Source organism: Medicago sativa, chromosome 3 (genome assembly GCF_051527215.1).
Source record: "Medicago sativa cultivar Bolivia chromosome 3, Bolivia_mono, whole genome shotgun sequence".
Classification (NCBI taxonomy): Eukaryota; Viridiplantae; Streptophyta; class Magnoliopsida; order Fabales; family Fabaceae; genus Medicago; species Medicago sativa.
Genome location: NC_140751.1, coordinates 97,737,257 through 97,759,458, shown reverse-complemented (window position 1 = coordinate 97,759,458; position 22,202 = coordinate 97,737,257). Strand labels below are relative to the sequence as shown.

General features: G+C 33.9%; 2 protein-coding genes across 2 annotated transcripts; both read right to left on the bottom strand.

Moving 5' to 3' along the window:
- Positions 1-5,487: 5,487 nt before the first annotated feature.
- LOC146942607 (COP9 signalosome complex subunit 5a-like) lies at positions 5,488-9,972 on the bottom strand. Its single transcript, XM_085756646.1, has 6 exons — positions 9,509-9,972; positions 8,481-8,762; positions 8,241-8,388; positions 8,029-8,111; positions 5,956-6,033; positions 5,488-5,859 (listed from the first exon to the last, which is right to left on the bottom strand). Exons 1-6 carry the CDS (start codon positions 9,899-9,901, stop codon positions 5,770-5,772), a joined length of 1,074 nt encoding a protein of 357 aa, XP_085612772.1. The 5' UTR covers positions 9,902-9,972; the 3' UTR covers positions 5,488-5,769.
- A 2,432-nt stretch (positions 9,973-12,404) lies between these two features.
- On the bottom strand, positions 12,405-20,993 carry LOC146942606 (flocculation protein). Its single transcript, XM_085756642.1, has 13 exons — positions 20,574-20,993; positions 20,118-20,182; positions 19,105-19,217; positions 17,757-17,869; positions 17,546-17,676; positions 17,260-17,433; positions 16,047-16,308; positions 15,764-15,843; positions 15,603-15,630; positions 15,144-15,213; positions 14,518-14,591; positions 13,700-13,799; positions 12,405-13,214 (listed from the first exon to the last, which is right to left on the bottom strand). Exons 1-13 carry the CDS (start codon positions 20,851-20,853, stop codon positions 12,872-12,874), a joined length of 1,833 nt encoding a protein of 610 aa, XP_085612768.1. The 5' UTR covers positions 20,854-20,993; the 3' UTR covers positions 12,405-12,871.
- Between the last annotated feature and the right edge of the window lie 1,209 nt (positions 20,994-22,202).

Below are 22,202 nucleotides of genomic sequence, written 5' to 3'. Positions count from 1 at the left end.
TTGTCTAGCGATTGACCTCCAAGTGGAGCAAAGATTCTTCATAAACAGCCTTATACAAGGCATATAGTATGGATTGGGTTTGCAAAAAATCATTGCTGTCCGGGTGAGGAGGAATGTATCCGATCTGAATAGTGGAAGTGGAAGTGCCCCACCTTTCACTCTCAAAGGCAAGGATACAATTTAGGGTTGTGTTTTTTTCTCTTCAAGCATTTGACATATCTAAGAAAATCACCACATAGTTTGTTTGTGTGATTGTGAAACACATAAATAGAACATAACATAGAGGACTATATAGACATTCCAACCTCAAGTGGCAAGGGCATATATAGAAAATTGGTTGTCATCAAAGTTGTCTAGTTTTAGTTGTACAAATATCACTCCTCTTTCACTTTTGTGATAATTTTTGAATTTAGAATGAATCACAATTTGGATATATACCAAAAATACATTTGAAATTGATTTTTTTTCCTGGTGTCCGGGGTTCGAACTCAGACCTTACATATATTATGCATTGTCCTTACCAACTGAGTTAAGCTTACGGAGACTGAAATTGATTTATGAAGGAGTTAAATTGATTAAATGGTCTTTAATTTTAGAGATTAGTTTTTTTATTTCATAAATTTAGAGGAAAAAAATTGTCTAATCTACAATTTCAAAAACCAATAAATTTATGATGATTCACTCTTCTAATTACCATCCACTTTGGAAAGGTTGGTACTTCTCTGAACCAACCATATTTAAAAAGTCAAAAAGCTCTCTTTTCTTCTTTACCCCCACTCTTACCCTTTTGATACTGTTACGGTGCTATGCTATCTATTAGTACTGTCGTATTCATCCCTCAAACTAGAATAAATAATGAATGGCATTTACCATGGGAAGGTCTAATCCTTTCCCACCATGGAAAAGACATATTTTGACCATTGATATATTATTAAAAGAATTGAATGGTTGAGATTGTTTACCTTCAACCTTTTCTTAACTTTTTGTTTTTTGACAATTACCAAAAATTCGGACCCCACGTAGTATAGGGGAAATGTTATTTTATTTATTGAGTTTTCTACACAACTTTGGGCCTTTATTAATTCAATATATCTTTTTATATATTATTTAGTATATATTTTATTTTAGATTTCAGTATTTATTTTCATTTTATTTTAGTATAATTATTAATTATTATAAAATGATATAAAAGAACTTTTTTTAATTTATAATAAATTTTATTAATTTAATATGTCTTTTTTTAAGGAATTTAATATGTCTTTTAGTTATTATTGTTTAAATAACTTTTATTTTCTAAAATCTTATTTTAATATTATTTTATTTCAGTTTTTTAAACTTATTAAAGTTAAACATAAAAAAAATCTGGACGTAACTCTTCTATCTGTGTAACAAAAAATAAAACTTATCTATAAAAAAATTGAATGTAATGTACCAAAAAAAAAAATTGAATGTAAATCTTTTAAAAAAACATAACGTAACATCTACAAAACAAAAAAAGCATAACGTAACAATTTTTTTTTAATGCAACTATTCTTTTATTTTTTATTAAGTCTTTTATTTTTTATTAAAAAAACTATTCTTTTTTTTTTTAATGCAACCAAGTTTAATATAATATTGTATTATTTTTTGTTTGTTCAAGGGAAGTGACCAACAATAAGTTCTTCCAACTTGTTAGACCGCCAAGTGTACATTGAAAAGGAACTTTCCCATGGTGGGAAGGGATTAGCCCTTCCCATGGTAAATGTCACCTAATTCTTGGGTGGACACAAAGATTTGGACCATCTATTTGGTCACACACACAAAAAAGTGAACATGCTAAGATCATTTGAAAATTAATGATTATTTAATTGTTATTTTTTCTACTTTTTCCTTTTTATGTGTGTGTGACCAAATAAATGGTCCAAATCTTTGTGTCCACCCAAGAGTTTCTCTAAATAACAGATCCCACCGTATTTTTTTTCTTTATCTGCATTTTTGCCTCATGTTTGTTTAAATAAATTAGGTTTACTGTGCATGTAATTGCTTGCACTATATGAGAAAAATATCGCTGTTTTCAAGCATGGAAGACCTACGTTTTGAAGAATTGTTTAAATATTTGCACACTACTGAATGAATTCATCCTCCTTAGAATGAATGACTTATTTTTTAAAATAATTGTTCTGAAATAAACGATATGTTCAATTTCAGTATAATATTAAGTTCCCTCAAAAAAAGTATAATATTAAGTTTTTTTTTCTCTTTAAGAATCTTGTTATATGCGTTCTTACGACATTTGTTAATGTATTTGATTCTATCTTCTATATTTTGTGTTAAAAATAACAAATTTTAAATTTTTTTGCACACTACTGAATGAATTCATCCTCCTTAGAATGAATGACTTATTTTTTAAAATAATTGTCCTGAAATAAACGATATTTTCAATTTCAATATAATATTAAGTTTTTTTTCTCTTTAAGAATCTTGTTGATATACGTTCTTACGACACTTGTTAATGTATTTGATTCTATCTTCTATATTTTGTGTTAAAAACAACAAATTTTAAATTTTTAAAGAAATTGAATACGTCGCACCATTACAATATTTCTATACTTGATAGTTTATATTTGTCCTTTTCTATTATATCTTCTAATGTATATCATTGGCATCACTTTCAAGTCAATATATTTTACTTTGCTCTTAAGGTAATGGTGAATATACAAATACTTGAAAAAGTAATTTCATAAAAATATTATTAATTCTATCTTTTATTTGTTCATTTTTAATACCTTTGAACTTTTCAAATGAGTCGCGCATTGTGTAGTAGAGGAAGTATTTGTTTCAAAGTATAAGGATTGATCACCTTCTTTAAAAAATTAAAAAAAAAATGAAAAATGATAAAGAGAGTCCTTAGACTCTTGTTAAATAAACTAATACAGAAATATTATATATTTTCCCTTAAAATTATTCTTTACCTTTCACAAAATAGAAAACGTTTTTGTGGTTGGTTTTAACAACACGAAGTTGGATACTTGGATGGTTCAAGTTAGATTTATCACGAGAAAATAGTGGTAGGACTAGGACATGTCTCTTAAAACCCAAAAGACAATTTAGATGATGAAGTTTGTGAGTGAGATAGTGGTCACAAGACAAATTAGCTTAGACAAATATAATTTTGGCAAAGTAAGAAAAAAAAATATAGTAATCTGTTTGTTGTTGTATTCTGAAATTAAGTTGCCCCTTGAAGTGGCTAGCCTTTCATTTCCATGCCCAACCAAAAATTGAGAGGAGTCTCTTGTGTGCCTATGTGTGTGGTTTAAGTGCCATGTGAGAGTTGCATACAAAAAAGAGAATTCAAAGGACCATTTGCTTGTGAATGAAGACGTCGCTTTTTGATATATGCTATCCCATGAGAATCTTATCAATTGCATGTTGGTGTGACAGTGAAAGAGATAGAAAGAGTGGGATCAAAACATTCTTTGGCAGACACAACCAAAGCATTATTTATCAAAAAATATATTTAAATCAATTATTAATATATGCATAAAAAAATGTTGAGATAAAAATGTGCATTTATAATTTTAGTACATAATTCTACGCATACTAACCTACTACTTTTTTTTGTCAAAGGTATTCTTCGGGCGGAAATCAGAGATTAATTCTTTGAAGTATAAAAATTCATTTAAGAGATTGGTCTCTCAACATGTGTGTTTTGATCGTATGTGTTAAAAATCAACTTATGATCACATGCTTAAGAGACTCAATTATCTATAAACTAAACATTTGAAGGACAAAAATCCATTTAAGAGATTGGTCTCTTCCAACATGTGTTTTTTGATACACATGTGTTAAAATTTAACTTATGACCACATGCTTAAGAGACTCAATTATCTATAAACCGTGTCACACTATGCTTAAGAGACCCAATTATCTATAAAAATTCATTATTAGAAGCATACTTTCTTTGGCAATTCATAAAAGATCACCAGAGGTTGAAATACAACTAAAAGATCAGCAGAGGTTGAAATACGACTAAAATTATGATTCTCGATAGAAAAAAATACAACTAAAATTATAAAGTAGATAACTTTGGAAGTTCTATTTCACTTGGACTTTTGCTCTTGATGGTGGTGGGGATAAAAGATGAAGAGTACGTTTTCATAGAGGCCTCTTGTATTGGGTATCTAATTGATTATAGGTCTGAATTACCGTACATGTGAAAATGACTTGCAAAATTTTAGTTTTCTTGTACATTCATGTGCAGGCACAACGTTGAACTATTCTAGAACCTACCTTACTAATTTCAGAGCAATCCTTTTTGTTTTTTTTGTATAAACCATCTATTCTTACATAGTAACATAGTATATGCATCCAATTTCATCACTCTGGTCATGATTCTACTTCCCTTGTATGCTTTGTGAAATGTTCATTTCTTGTTGTTAGTTTGCGAGTACCAGGAACTTTATTTTTAGGTGGATTTCAGTTCCTCTAATAATGACAATCTTATTTCAGAATTCGTCACATAAAGCTTATCAATAATAATTATTTGTTAGTTTTGGGAGTATAAGAGAAAAAAAATTAATAATTTTTTAAATATCGCTAAAATCATCCCCAGCACCTGTAAAAATAAAAATCACCATCATCCATAATTTACGAGTTCCCTAAATTTGACCTCTTGGTCTAAAAAAAATCTCATACAAGTTGGACGACCATCCTCCCTTTCTTTTCCCTACTTGCTCGACAGGTGAATCTATCTGTTAATATCTGTTCTGCTTGTGCAGCGGACGGCTCCATGAAACACCTCCATTACTTTTTGGGATGCCTTCACCACAAAAATTGTGCACTGAGATCGTTCCTTGACTTGCGCCATGACACTGGAAGAATTCTAGCTCATCTAGAGTAGGATCTCACTGAAGGCTCTCGGCCCCTACCGAAGGAGGTCTTCTTTGCCCTCCACCAAAGTTACGCAAGAAAAGTCCAAAGTTGATCTCAAGAAACACAGAAGCTTCATAGGGATTTTCTATCCAGTTCTACACCTTCACATGTATGTCTATTTCACCAAACCTCTCTTTCGTAGGGGTGTGGAAACAGCACAGGAATCCCACCTTATTTGTGAGTTCTCTTTGCTTTGTGGGTAGTACTATAATAGGAGAAAAAACATTTAAAGAAATATTTTAGTTCCCAAAATTCCTCCCAATTCATTTTTTGAAGTTACCCAAAATCCCACCTTTGGTTTTGGTTTTGATTGCACTTCTTTTTAAAAATGTAGTTGATATATCATTTTCGTATTTCTTGAAAATTTAGTTGCTCATATTTTAGTTTTTGAATTTAAGTCCTCAATTTTACAAATTGAACGGTTGTCAACAATGTTCAAGACTACAAACAAAAATAAATAAATCATCTCCTATAAGAAAAATAACTATATTTTTATTCTTTTTAAACAATAGCCTCATGTTTCTATCAAATCCTTCAAATTTAAAACAATTTATAAAATTTGAAATAGCAAAATGATAAAGCACAATCAAATTTGTTAGATGTGAACCACAAAATTTATAACTACACTGTGTGCAATTTATAATCAATTCTATGAGAACTTGAATCCAATTGCCTGGTTGATAATTGAAGTCTGGAAGAATGTTTAGTAAGATGCAACGCCAACGAGGATATACAAAGCATTAAACAAAACGCAAAACTAGATTAACAGTCTATCCGCTGAAAGTAAACCTGTTGGCCGTTGATGAAGACGGCAACACAAAAACTGCAATTGCATGTCTAGTAAAAAAGAAACCAAAATCAACTTTCAATCATTGGTTCAGGGTCAGATGTTTCTGTACGAGACTTGTTAGCTTGATGAACAGAGTTGAACAGGATGTCCTTGATTACCTGCATCCAACAAAATTCACCGTAATATTTTAGCCATCTAGAAATATTTTCACATATTTTTTCTCTTTTTGGTAGGAGGATGGTGTTGGCAATTACCTGTGACATTAAACCATGCACTTGTTCAACAGTTATTTTTGCACTATCACGAGTGATCTTAGCAAGTGGAGATTCTTCCTGCAAATCATTTGAGAATTTGATATGTCAGAACGAAAAATTAACAGTTAATAGTGATAGATAACATCAAATGGATAACAGTTTATCGTGTATTTGCATGGTCAAGATTGGTTCTAACTTCTATGCCATGGGCCGAAGATTGCTCCGAACTAAAAAACATTTATCTATATCTGTTCGTAATGGAAAATGAAGAATGACGAGGCAATACAGCACAGTGAGCATAAACTAATCAAACATCAAAATATTCTGATACAGCACTGTATGGCCAGTGCACACAAACAGGCTGTTTCTTTGATGAAACTTGTACAAAAGAAAAATAATATGAGAGAATGTGTGATGGTGAGGGATGAATGATGAGTATGCATAGCACACTAGTAGAGGGTTTTCGTAAAAGAGCAGTAAATTGATCAAGTAAATCTAAGATGACATGAGGAAAGCAACATTGCAAATTAAACCAGCAGAAATTCAGAGAAAACTAATCAGGTACAATAAACAAGTAGAGGGTTTCTGTAATAGAATAGTGAATTGACCAAGTAAATCTAAGATGCCATGAAGAAAGTAAAGTACAATTTAGGCAATATTTCCAATGACTGTTTTTTTAAGATATTAGAATTTAAAGGTGAAATTTATAACTGATTCAAATTGTAACTGTCCTTTTATAATTGTAACTGTCCTTTTATAATAGGAACCAATGGATGGGACATTAACAACAAAATAAAGAATGTTCCTCTCTAAACAAAAACACAACATGGAAGACATCAGCAAACAACTTTTTTGTCATTGGATGAGCACTTGCCAAACATGGGCTTTGTAGTATTTATTACATTAAAGTTCAGTTTGAAAAGAAGTAATTTATCTTTACATGTACTCAAAAATTATATTGTAAATTTTACAACTTCATGCAAAAGCATGTTTGGAGGGAAAAATGCTTTGGGTCAAAGTAATCAAATATCTAGATTTTTCCTAAAATCACGTTACAATGGATAGAATATGATTTTTTAGGGTTTGGATGCATGCTATTTATTGGCTGAGCTGGCAAATGTTCAACATCCAGTCGGAGCACTCATGAATCTAGCAACTAGTACACATGCATATCACTTTTAAACCCATTCCCCAATAAAAAAAAGTCAAACAACATTTACATGAATACAACCAAAATATTTTGATGTTAGAAAAGCCAATGCAACCAAAATAAAGAAGTTAAAAAGGAGACATAGGAGAAAAAAACCTATTATGTTGATGTTAGAAAATATTGGTGCAGAATACATCCTTCTCTTTCACACTCTCGAAGCATAAAAATGTTGGCAGAAAAATAGAATACTGATAAATATGCAAATGCAAACCCAGATTACAGAAACACTAAATGGAAGATAAACAGATAAATAATGGAAAAACAAAGAGTGTACTATTTCCAAAAGTAAAAGATAACTGCAAAAGAAAGAATATCCTAATGTCCCAAGAGCCAAGTTCCTACAGAGAACACTATTCTCTGTCCATATAACTAACGCCAAAAGATTCTCCAAAAGATACCTCTCCCTCTCCCTCTCCCTCTATTTCATCCCAACAAAACTTAACACTTTTTACACAAATAGCACCCCTTCCCTCACTCCCTGCCACATCAGCACTTACCCTCTTCCCACTATTGTTTTCTTAACATAAATTTCCACGCCGTGAGCTAGGAAATATGAGCCCACAGTTGGAGTCCAAACATTTATGAACAAAAAGTATACTGTGGTACACTCATGGCTGAATATTATAAACAGGCTTAATGCTCCAATGACTAGATATGTATATCTAAATATATCCCTAGAGCATGAATGGATTCTACGGTAACAAAACAACAAGAACAGTTTCAATCATAAAAAATTATAGTCGTCCTAGACTTCAAATGAACAAGTGAAAAACTTGAATAATCCATCTGAAACTCTCAATAAAGAAATTCCAATAATTAGACAGAGTACATTGCAGAAGACATATAAAAAAACAATCACTCACTTCTTTCTTTCTAGGTGTAGGTGCTACCAGTGGCCCGAAACGCGAGTGTGCCAATTGATTCTCTGCTTGTTCTAGCTTTTCGGCTGCAACAAAGAAAATTTCCCAATTGAGATATTCATAATTACAAAATATAACATTGACAGGACATTCAATAAGAATAATATAAAACCAAAACAAATTATCGCATAAAAAATAATGGCACTGAAGAGTACCTAAATCCGAGATTTGTCCAGCTACATAGTCTCCATTGCCCAATAAAGGAGAAGATGAAAGTGTATTCACCCAATATTTGTTCCACAGAAGATCCAAAAGGTGTGAATCAAGAGAAGACTTAAAGTAAGTGATATCCAAGGAATAATACTGAAAAAAAACGCACAAATGTAGTTGAGAGAAAAATACAAAAAACAAGAGTTTGTAGGGTTTGAAATGGGGAGCAAGGAAAGAATAGAAACCTGTTTACAATGGACACCAAAATCTTCAATCTTATTAAGAGGAATAGTTTGATACTCAGAAATAGGATCATCAGCAGGCTTATAACCTTCAGGGTAAGTCCTGAAGGCCCCAATCTCCACTTTCCCAGCAGAAACAGTTCTTGTCGGATCAATCACAACCGCCAAAAACGGCTCCTGAAATTGCTGATTCAACATCTGTGTTGAAACATCAATCCCAGAAAGCCAGCAACCATAACCAGGATGTGAATGATACCATCCCACGACATTCTCCAACCTCCCAGCCTACACACTCAAATATCAACTAATTAGGTCAAAATCACAGTTATAATTAGGGTTAGGGTTAAAGGACAAAATCACATTTGTAATCAGTGTTGGTTTAAGGGAAAAATCAATATTGTAATTAGGGTTAGGGATTTTAATTAGTGCAAAATATCAACTGATAAGGAAAAATCACAATTGTAATCAGGGATAGGGTTTACGGAAAAAATCAAAATTGTAATTAGGGTCAAGCAAGGTTTTAAAATGTGTCACCGCAAAAACGGCTGCAACATAAAGGTATAGGTGGTGGATGATACCGTTTTTCTCTGTTTTAACAGAGTGAACAAAAATCACGGAAACCGACACGACAATACACCGTGCACACTGCACACGGTAGGGATCAAATATATTGTATCATTTGGCTTTTTTATGCTTTGTCTCTTCTAAAAACGTTACAACATAATGAAAGTATTTACATTAACAATGAGAAATTACGTTATTACACATTATGATAGTATAAATAAGTTCAATAAGATTTGGGCAATGTTCTGAATAATTCACACAGCTACGATCGCCTGTTGTTTAAAACTTTTTAGGGTTTAAGGGAAAAATCAAAATTGTAATTAGGGTTAGGGTTTAAGGGAAAAATCAACCGTGATTAGGATTAGGGTTTACGGGATTATAATTACGGCAGCTAATTGGGGCAAAATATACTCTAATTAGGGTTAGGGCTTTAAACAAAGTAAGAAATTGAAAAGACAAAGACGAACCTGTTTGTTGGTCTGAGAATAATCAACCATGTATTCATAAGCATCAGCTTGAGCATTGACACGAGTTTCAGTACCTTCAACAGGTAGCGCAAAAGCATCCATAACGATGATGGAATCAGCATCAGTTTTACCTTGCATAAGACCCATAACTTCGATTGTTCCACCAGAACGCGCGTGAACAACCATCTTGAGAAGAGCGAGTGCAGAGATCTTGACACGCTTGAAGTAGTGAGGATCGTTCGCCCATGGCTTATCGCGTTGGAATTCGGCTTGTCCTGCTTCGTCGTAGTGGAAGATTGAATCGTCTGAAGGAGTTTCCATTGGGATTATGTTGTTCTCTAATTCCCATGTTTGTTGTGCTATCGCTGATGATGATGACGAAGACGCTTCCATTGCGCCGCCGTGGGTGAATCCTTTCTCTTTCTCTCCGGTGAGTGAGTGAGCGAGCGAGCGAGCGAGCGAATGAGTGGCACTCTAGAAGAAAGGGTAAAATATAAAGAATTTTTCTAATAACAGGTTACACCCCAAAATGTCTAAAATATCCCTAAATTAAAATTAATTTCCAACCTCTTCTCTGGTTATGTACTTTTCCACCCTTTTTCCACTGCACTTCATGATCTTTAGTTGCATTTTTTAAGGACTAAAACCCCTCCTCCATCCTCGACACCGATTTCTCCGCCGCTCCGTGCCGGAATCCCACTCTCACTGTCTCATTCTTTCGGCAATTGCCATCCATAATTTCATCCGGGTTTCGCTAGCGGTGGGGTGTATGGTGTGTTTGGACGAATTCGCCGGAGATGAAGAAATCCGAAATCGTTTCCATTTATAAGATTTACATCGTACATTATCAGAATATGAAATTATGAACTGAAGACTATAATCAACGCTTCTGCTTCTGCTTCTGAAGATGGTGATGTTTCTTAAATTGGTTCTGAAGCTCCTGTTGATGATTCACCTAAGCTATGCGAATTCAACTCTCTTAGAATCAAAATAAAGTGTCTTGTTAACGAATGTTTCGACACTCTTTCACGATCGTAAATTAAAAGTTTTAAATTGAAAAAAATAATAATAATCACAGTTGAATTGTGGTTAAAACAACAACGTCTAATATTTTTGCCCTTTGAAAATATGCAAAAACCTCATTTCAATTTATAAAATCCAAAAAATCAAGGGTATTTTGAAATTTCGAGAGCACTTGAGAAGGGGAAAAAGATAACCAATAGGGTTTAGTTGGACTATTGGAGATGAATAGCCACCTTAACTCCTAGCGTAAACAAAAACTAGGGTTTGCTCAATTGAGAAATTACAAAATCTAATTGATTTTTTTAATGCAACAAGGAGTCTTTGGATTTTGCAAAGTATTCATGACAATTCCAGTGCAATCGTCTTCTCCAACCAAATTTGCTCAAACATTTTGGGTTTTACGATCTTTGCAGAAAAGTTTTGATGAGAAGTTTGAGGTTAAATGGAAATGATTAGATGACTAGCTTAAGAGATGGGTATTAGAGATAGCAAGAAAAGAGGTTTTGAGACAAATAGACTTTTTAAAGGATCTAATTGTTTTGAGGGTTTCTAAGCCCTTCACAATTTCAATATAGAATCTCTACTGTCCTTGACTATCATTCTTGGCAACGCATATCGTTGTGCAGATATAAGAGTTGTGGTGCTGTTGCATTGATCGTTGGTACAATCCATCTTTGTGCCTCTATTCATCCTTTGAACCCAAAATTTGACTTGCAAAATTATCACCGCTTCACATTTCTTCACTCTTTTCACTATTTCACCTTAAAAAAGGACGGTATGATGCACTAAAACTCTCGCATGCACATGGTCTGGGAAGAGATCCCACTATTTGATGTATAATAGTCACAAGACAACAACTTTACCCAGACTCCCCCCTTCTTTCATTGTTTCACCCCAAGTAAAAAGAAAAGAAAAAAGTCTTGCTTCCCTTTTCCTCCCACGACCTTACATTCAATATTGAAGCTTCAAATTTTGAAGTAAACAACTTCAAGCTCAAATTTTGAAACCAACCCATCATGTCAAACCACCACCAATATCCAAAACCATAAAAAGAAGTTCTTCTTGATCATTCTCATCTTCCTTAAAATCCTCCGTTTCAATTTATGGTTTTAATGTTTCTTCTATAGTTGTTTAGTTTCTTGGTTTAAATCCAGAAACTCATAAACTCTAATTTGTTGTGATTTATGTGTTCTTTAGATCTTAAATGTTTTTTTTTTTTGGGAATTTTAGTTTTCTTTTACGAAGAAGATGAAAAGAATGAAGGTTGATCAAGGAGCTATGCTTTTTCAAAATTATGATGCTTGTTTCCCCTAAAAAAATTACGCTGCTCGTTTGTTCTTAGAGAGCTGATGATTAATTAATTTTGCTTGATCAAGAAGAGGCTCATAAAGGAGTGTGTGGGATTTTTGTGAGGAGAGGGAATGCAAGTTTGTTTGTGTTAGGGAGGAGTGAGAATTAAGAGGACTAAGATAGAGAACGAAAAGAGAGAAGGGATATTTTTCGAGTTCATTTCCAGTTTTAATTTGAAAGTAGACGAAATAATAAAGAATATTTTTTTAGAGCAACATGATGAAGAATATTAATAACCTTAAAAAAAATTATTTGTAATTATTCTGGTTTTTGCATGAAAATTCATTTACAAAATATAATTTGCTAGCATGAACATGTCACCTCATCATCATGATGGCACCTAAGCATTTTAATAGTTGGGATGAAAATCAGTAACGTGTAAACATTTTATGACATAACAGGCGAATTTGTTGAAGAAAAAAATAACTTAAAAACTAACTTGTTATAAACATTCAACTTAAAAGATCACATCACATAATGCATTTGGCTAAAATTAAATAATAATACTAATAATACAATTAAATTAATACACAAACAAACACCCTCACATTATTATCATCACACACAAACAAGCATCCTTCCTTACATATTATTATCATGAATCATCTATACCTTCCGTTGTCCTGTGAAGGTGCATGTTCTAACTCTGTTGGCTTGTGATGGAGGAGCCTCACGGAGCCTGACTGCTAGGGGCCAATTTTACATATCAGGTTGCACATGCTTGTGCATGCAGATCCATGTCAATTAGTTAAGTAGGAAAATAAAAAACTTCCATGTCGCTAATTAACTATTTTTACAGATGATACATTCAATTCCCTGAGCTTGATTTCTGTTGACGTAGAACCAAAAACAAATGAACTAAAAATACTGCCTAAGTTGACGCAGACTCATTTGTGAACATTATTAACCTCAACAAATGGCCTACCCAGCATAATCCCTATTTCCAAGCTAACAGTAACTTACAATTTAACATACAAAATACAACCAGCATCATTTGACACCTTTGCTACCCCTTCTGTTGTATCTGGCCAATCTTTTACTCTTCCGATTAGCAATACTAGTTGGTGTGGCTACCAAACCTGATTCTGAACCTGGCTGAGAACTGTTCTGTTGAATCTCATACTGTACACTGGAGCTGTTCTGCGACCCACTGTCTTTGGAAGCAACAATACCATCTACACTCACATCAGGCACTTCAGTAGATCCGTGTGACGTTTTACAAGTCTCTTGCTCAAGAACTCCCTGAGCTATCCTCTCCTGACTTGAATTAACTGTACTTGGTTCATTATTCAATGTTTTTGAGTTCTGTTCAGTAACCTTCCCTACACAGACACTAGCAAACAGAAAAAAAGGCAGAACTTAATTTACTATTTCGATAAATGGGATAAGACAGGAAGATTTTCCCACTATGACATTTCAAGTCAATCAAACATTGCCGTTACCAAATTTAGTAGTTGAGGAAGTAAGACTTCCAAAAGAGAATCTGTAGGTGATGAGACCAAGTACTATGATGAAGGCAACACTAAAACTTAAATCACAATTTTACATTCCATTGATTAACTAAAACTAACCTTATTTTAAAAAAGGCTAGCAATATGCCTTTTATTACAAGTAAAACTCACATGGATCTTACCAATTTTTGCGTCTCCCATTCCCTAATCCCTATATGGTCAGAGAAATTTCTTATTTGGTCGAATCCACATTAATTTCACCCAATAATAAAACATATGTTGCCGACATTCCCTAAAATAAAAAGGTTTTGCGTACATAACGTTGACCAAAAAAAGTGAACAAGAGAAGCATGTGAACCACGATTACCTGGGTCCCGAAGAGGGGAATCCATTTGTCAATGCATCTTCTGCTCCAACCTTCTCTTTGAATTCTGAGAGATTTCCATCTTGTAATCTAGAATCTGAAACTGCATTCGGAGGAAGGATCATCTAAGAAGCAAACTAATATTTGAAAATATTGGATAAATATTTAAAATAAGAAGGCAAAGACAGATAAATTATGATAAGCAAATGACGGTGATATACCATATCTACCAACATAATTAACCTGATCTTGCAAACACGTCCTTAAGAAAATGCATAACATATTTCACCAAAATATCTATAAATTGGATGCAATCATATTATTCATCATAAAATGTGAGGATCGTATACTAGCAAAAGCCCTCTGCATGAAAGGTCTGTCGGATCTACCACTAACTGACGCCATTGGGAGGGCTTTTCTGTTTGACCAAACATAAATCCTGAATTCTTAAACTATAGAAATTGAAAAACTGAATCTCCCTTGCATGACTATAAACCTCCAGTGAATCTAAGGCTTCCAATAGCCAGACAATGTAAAAAAAATCGTGGAAGTTTAAGGGTTCTTTTTACTAGATATTTAGCTAGAATGATCACAAAAGCTACATAGTGATTTTAATTTTGCTTCAGTTTAACTATCAAATGCTATTACTAACAGGAGAAGATACCACCGATCTACTGGGTCGTGAAACCAAACAGTTTAATTTCTCACAAATTCACAATAACATTATTAACAACCATGACTACATAAATTGCAAATAGCTCGTAACATCAACTGGGTGCATTTTCTAATCATAAGGGGCCAAAGGAACTAAAAATTCCTACCTTCCCTAGTTTCTTCAACAGGGCCTGGCTGATGCTTATCATTGATGCCATTGACTTTCACAAGATCACCATCCCTATTGCATTCAGGAAAATGCTAAAATTAGAAGACAAATAATATAACCAAACAGGGCAAGATATCCCCACAAAAGCATGACCAGACCTCTGTACATGAGATTCTTGATAACCATAAACACTGACATAGGATTAAACTCAACATAATGTTTAACTGTTACTGTAATCTGCACAAGTCATTTAGTCTTACAATTTTTTCCTATTAGCCAAAGATAACGACACGACAAATTGACAATAATAAAATACAGGGACTTTGAGAAGCAGGGGTTATCAGGGTTGTGATAAGTTTCAGACCGAATAGGGCCAAATGAAAGATTTGTGGTGTAGGTAAACTAAAAATCCTCTCAACAGCCTAAAGAAATTGTCAAAAACATGATTAATGAGTTCAATTATAGGGTATAAAGGACCTTAAATGCACTGTATTTTGACTCCATCAATCAAACAAGAAAAAAGAAACAGAAAATGTAAAGTTAGGGTAGGGTTGTAGGAAGGGAGAAGAAGGTACTATCACAGTATATTACAGAGAAATGTCAAAATGATATATACTCTCTCACCTGTGCATATTATCCGAGGACCCATCTCTTAGCACTGAAGTAGTTGTTTCATGACGGCCATCTTGGGTACCTATGTAACATGGTTTTTTATATGCCAAGTAAGACTTTTACTGAGAGACGAGGGACGAGGGAATAAATCTCATCAATGAACAATCATTCTATCTGCTAGTCAGATTGCACCAACAGATAGAACAATGGATTTATGCATGCTAGTTAAATCATACTTCTCAGCTTGTAAATAATAATGAACAGTGTCAGAGCCAATTATTGTTGTTCTGAGTATTACATAAGCTAAGCACTGATAATTAACAAAATGGTTTTGCTTCTAAAATATATTTGACATGCAAATTAAGCAAAATTCTAATTCAGGCAATATATGGCATTAATTTTTTTTTGTTGTTGTGGTGTTTCAGTGCAGTTGCGAGTGATTAATAAAGTGTCAATTAGCAAAATTGTTACCTTTGGTTTTTGGAACAGCTACAAAGCCCTTAAAAAAAGGAAAAACAAAATGTTATGACACAAAATAGGTTAATCTTAAACAAGGCTTAATGTATTTCAGGGAGAGGGGGATGGGATCCTAAATATGTGCTTGTTGTATAAACTCTACTTCAAACGAGCACCTGATTCTGTTCAGAAATAATATTAGCTGGGTCAGACAGCACAGATTCAGGCTGGTGCCCATCCAGTTTACTCTGCAAATCTGAAAGGCAAACCAAGAGAAAATTGTAAAACATCCAAGAGGTTCGGGTTATGTGTTTTTAAAATAAAAAGGCAGGAAATTAAAAGTGAGTGTGAAACATTCAAGACATATATATGTAATAAGAATAAATGAATATGTCCTTATATTAAAAGGATTGACTATCAGAAAAAAGCACAAGGATTTCCACTGTAGTAGAATCATACCTGGAATGACCTCAGAACCTAAGCCACTGGCCATGTTTGCAGTTGTATCTAAATTTGTAAAATTGTGTACTTTTTCCCCCGACCTAGCTCCAATATCCTCAATTGCAGATGAGTTGACATTATTTCTATCCGCAGCAAGTGCAGACCAATCAATTTTTGAGGAGGGAAGTGTTCTAAGCATCTCTTCTGTTGCCCTGGATCTAACTCTTCTTATCTCGTCCTGAATACTCCATGACCCGGTAGCAGAAGAATCCCTTTTAAACTGCAATTGAGTATTCAACAAATATGAAACAACTGATAATAAACATTGAATACTGCAACTCAATGACCCCCTAATGACAACCGAGCCCTGATTGACAGGAGCAGTGCATGTAACTTTCTTGACAAATGATATTCCAAAGCATGAGAAACTCTACTAAGAGATATCATGTTATTTACCTTTTACAACCGAACTATGTTATGTTGTTTTCTAAAGTTGAAGTATGGGAGTTTCTAGACAATACAAATCAAAATTTAAGAGATAGGGACTCACAAAATTTCTCTAGTGTACTGTTGTCTTCTAAAAGATCACATTGGGCGTCCCAAAATATTGCCCTTTCCACTCAATTTACACACATGAACCATGATATCTCCTCATACATCATACATATAACATTTTCCAAATTCAGTGTTTATATTTTCTGAAGACAACCGAAGGAAATGATGTTCAAAATTATTGAAAATAAAAAAGACCCTTTCCATCAACCATATATTGTTCTCTATCTACAATGTATTCAATTGTTTGGTACTCTATCACAATTTGTTAGCAAGATTTGAACTTCATGAATTTCAATAATAATAAGTTGTCTGGTTTACCGCTTCATGACAGCAATGTCTGTTCAAAATGTAGGGACCTTTCTCTAAATATATGTCCAGTACAGACGTGGATAAGACCAAGGTAAAAGTTCAGTTTGAAGCAGTGTTGTTAAATAGCAGCTAGAGCGGCGGTGTTATACCGCTCTTGTTCAGCGATACGCTATTTAGTAGAAAATGTTGTCAAATAGCTGCTATAACGGCGCTAAAGCATTATTGTGTAGCGGAGTTTTGACAGTCCGCTATTTTCCGCTATCCATGATTGGCAGCATTGGTTTGAAGGCAAAAATAACTCATAAGAAAATAAGTATTAAAATGATGTACACATTATTTCAAAAATAAATAACACATCGAATGACACCTTCAAGGATGATGTAGAATTGCCACCAAATATATATGGAGTTTCTTCTTTAAAGAGCTGAATTTCGGACAGTGTAGGTGGCTTAGTATGGTCTACGGAAGGAGATGACCATGGAGGGCGTGAACGCATATATGACTTTGCAACATCCACAGGAGATCCTTCGTCTTTGGGAGCCTGCATAACAGCCAGATATATAGGTAAAAACAAAAAATTAACATCAATTCATATTGCCAAGATATATACTATACGAAGAAGGAGCAAAAGGAGAAGAGAGAGAGTCACTAACTTGAGGTAAAGCGATCAAATTCAAACTATGACTTCGATAACCTAAATCAGAATTTGAATCTAATCCAGACTTCTTTTCTAGAACCCATTTCTTTGCCTCCATAACAGCAGCACTACATAGTTCAGGTGAGCCTGTATCCAAGAAATAAATGAAAATCCACGGTCAGGTAATAGAATGCAGTTAAAATTGTGTTTTGAATATAGAGAATTACCGGTTGCAAGAGTCGTGTTGGATATATCCCTTGGCCTGGTAATCCTATCATCATTTGCAGGAGAATCCACAACTCTTGATCTTATTATTTTAATCAACCTATCACCTTCTTCCCTGATCAAATATTAAGTTGTTTGAGAATCTTATTTAGAACAACACGAGGAAACTATTCATGCAACCATAAAATCCCTCAGTGTGAAGCACACAATAAATGCACTTCTACTCCCTATAGTTCACACATAACATATGGCTCAAGGTCTCTAAATTCAGTATAGGTCAAGATATCTGCTGCACTGTACTATTTAAATAAATACATTCCTTGCCTGGCCTGGTTTAATGCTTATCTTTTCAAGGCTCCCAATATTCGAAAGTTAAAATAAGCAGAGTTGTACATGGTTGGAGGAAATTTTTGAAGTCGACAGATGCTGCCAAGTCTTGCAAATCAATTTAAAAAGGTAGCTAAAGAGGTCAGGATTGCCCAAGCCATAAAAGAAATAACTCACCATGTCGCTAGTCGACATGGGATCTCAACACACTCATGCCTAGAACTGGACATATGGAGCACGGACCGTTGCTGGTAGCCTAAGAACAACACTGCCTTGTGCCTGAGACTACACATCTGGAGCGTGGAAAAAATGTGGGTAACTCAGTGCAATGATCTCAACACAGCCCCTTCCACCTAGGACTAGACATCTAGAGTGTATGTGAACAAATATGAATGGCCCAATAACATTGTTGTTAAATGGTGGCCATAGTGAAATGGTTTGGAGAATTTTATGTCAGCCACCATATGTAATTTGTGAAGGGAGGCCTGCCATGGTAGCACCATAGCCCACGATGACATGTTTATAGGGCAGACTTTTGGCTTTTTGCCATCCGCCATTGATAACACCATCTGATAACAAATATATGATGAGCTCTGATACTATCTTAGAATTTTACCTGGGCCTAACTCAACCTTAAAAGCTAGCTCAAGAGGCGAGGATTGCTCAAGCCTAATAAAGAGACTGCTAATTTTAAATTCAACACTACAGAGGATATTAGCTAGGGGGGTTGGGTAGCTCAACTGGTTTGAGCCAAGGGTTAAGGAGTTGGAGGGTTCAAACCCAGACAAAGGATTAAAGTATTAATCTAACAAATTTGCCATTTAAAAAATAAAAAATTTGGCCAGACCTAAAATTTGTCATTTTTACCTAACTGCCGGTAAGTGTTGATGAAATTACTTTGTTTAGAAAAGAGGCCGATAAAACTAACTTTCAACCAAAATATACAACAAGGGTGCAAAAAAGTAAGAAACAGAAAAGGGAAATCCAATGTTAAAGTTAGAATCAATATAAATTCTTCAGTACCTTGAGAATGTCTCCTGCATTAGTAGCTGCTCAATGGCATGCTTGCTTTTGCTATTTGCAACTAATGGTTGGAGCTCCTTCGAGGATAAGTCTTTGGGTTTTGATGTCCCACCCTTTCAACAGATATAACAATGTCAAATGTACAGTATAGATGGAAGCGGGGACTCATAAAGACAGGAAACAACCAGTCAAGATTGCCTCTAACTGAATGGAAACATAATCTACAGTACTATTACAACTCACAAGCCAATACATTCCTGAATATTATAGTTTAATGATTCAGATTCAACTGCCATTTTGGAGGGAACAGGTTGAAGGACTGAAATCTTCTAAACTTAACAAAGGCCAGTTGGTAAGTAGAACCACAAGGTAAGACATAAGGAAGACGGAAGAATCATGTCATGTTTTTGCGATGTCTATGTGAGTGCCTATGTCAGGTTATCAACACGCAACAACAACAACAACAACAACAACCAAGCCGTATCCCACTAAGTGGGGTCGACTACATGGATCAAATTAAGCCACAATGTTCTCTCATAAATCATATTTTGGTTTAACTCATTTATTTTTAGATCTTTTTTATAGTTTCTCTTCTAGGTCTTCCTCTACCTCTGGTGATATGACTATGCCCTATCTGATCTACTCTTCTTACTAAAGAATCTACATGTCTTCTCTCTACATGCCCAAACCACCACCTAAGCCTAGTTTCCACCATCTTTTCTACTATAGGTGCTACCCCAACTCTCTCTAATGTTGTCATTTCTAATCATCCTATCTCGTCTAGTCCTACCACACATCCAATGAAACATCATCATCTCCGCTATGCTTATTTTATTCTCGTGTCAGGTTATCAACATGCACATAACATAAAATAATGAAAAACAATTCAATGTCTCCAGCCAAAAACAAGGCAAAACTAAACTACCAAAACACAAAAATAATCTATTGGAAATGGACTAATTTCAACTTTTCTAACAGTAAAAGCATTACATCTGAAGCACAATATAACTCACCTCTTTTAATGCAACCTCACCTCCAAAAGGATTGTAACTTACATCATCAAGTTCACCAACTTCCGCTGCCAAATTGAACAGCAAACAGGTTTTTCAGGAGTGTATAGCATGACTCTTATCAAATACCAAAAGACATGTATATTTAACTTATCAAATACCAAACAGGTTTTATCCAATTTGTCTCTTTGAAATCCAATTAAGCATATGGCAACAAATAATAATAAAAAAAAAAAAAAAAAAACAAACCGAATTAATCTAACACATAGTCAAAATAAATAGAACTAAGGTAAACTACAAGTAAAGTTACAGAATTTGAGTACACTAGACTAGAGTCCACATGGTCAAAATAAAAATAAAAATAAAAAATTGTGAATTAAACATTAGAATAGAATAAACCCTAGTATTGAATTTGAAAGTAGAAATTGCATAAATAAATAGAATTATAAGAAGAATTACCAGCAACAGAATCTTGATAAGAAGAAGATGAAGAAGTAGCGGAGGATGAAGAAGCAGGGGAAGATTCAAGATCCAAAACAGAAGTCAGAATCTTGCCGGCACCAGAAGCAATGAAACGAGTAGGAGAGATAACGAAACGTGAAAGCCAATTAGGGCTTTCAGGCTGAGGCTGAGGTTGTGGTGGAGCGGGTCGGGAGTACGGAGTGCGGTTTCTGGCGACGGCGGTACGGCGGAGGCGGACCATTTTGCCTCCAGATTGAGATCCGGAAATGGAAGCCATGGAGCAGAGCAAACACACGCACGCGCGCAAGTACACGTGGGAATTGAATTGGAAGTGAAGTTTGGAATCTTGTTCTTAGTTTAATAACTTACGAGGTTTTAATTTAATTCTACTAGTCTTCTCTTTCGCTTCAAAACCTTACTTCCAAGAAACTAACAGACCAGGTGTTTTATTGTCCTAAGCGGTTATCTTCGGTTTATTGCGTTTTCAGTTTTTTACTCGATATATATCTACTACTATTCATTATCCCGTCAAAAATTATACTAATAGGCTAAAATTATTTGTGTTGCTATCTCGGTTAATCTGTTGTTTGAAAATGTATAAATTCTCATATTCGTTAATTAATTTATGTAAGATATCACCTCATGTCATTTGTTGTATGTGGAAAACAATTTTACTCTCACGTTACAAATAAATTAAACTTATTTATTATTTAGAAGAAAAGGCATATACATGCATGCGGGTCTAACGTTAATATGCACTTTTTGTAGGGATCATTAACATGCAATTATAAAGATCAAAGTTTACAAACAAAAAAAAAATATGTGCTGTCAAAGAATAAAATAGAGTTTTCGTATACATTATAATTTATTTCCATCCATTTGTTCCTAAATTATCAAAAACATCATTAAAATAACTCAAAACAAGTGTTGTATAGCGAGTGATTAACTTTCTTCTCTCTCATTATTATGATCCATAAAAAAAATATGACCTTTAAGTATGATTTATAAAAGATGGCTGTAAAGATTGAACAAGTTCAATGCCATCTTGCATTTTTATTCCAAAGTTAAAAATTCATTGAAGAAAAAAAGGAAAAACAAAAATTAGGGGAACATATACCTGCCCAAATAAAAAAAAATAAAAAAATTATTAACATAAAACGAAAATAAAGAGGTCCTTATACTACATAAGATTTCTACCCCTTTGAATGGGTATTGTGTAATTGAACACCCTTTCACATTTTTTCCCCCTATCTTAGAGATCACTTCTATAAAATGTTTTTTTATAAGTGGTATAGTTATCCTTGTCTCTTTGTCATATGTATAAATTCTTTGTTTATCTAACATTATTTATACCATTTATCTTATCTAACATACGTTTTTGTGAAGTAGTTAATAAATATTCAACACAATGTTTTAAAAATTATAAAATTTATTTTGATATTCATAGAGTGTGTATATAAATGATGTTTCGATATCATATTTAGACATGTCTTCATTTTTAAAGTATTCGGACTTCATGTTTCCATAATCCCATCTAAAAGATTACTAAATTATATTTAATATTTATCTCTCTTATTATATCATAATTGAAATTTAAACTCACAAGTCACATATCTCATTTTAAAG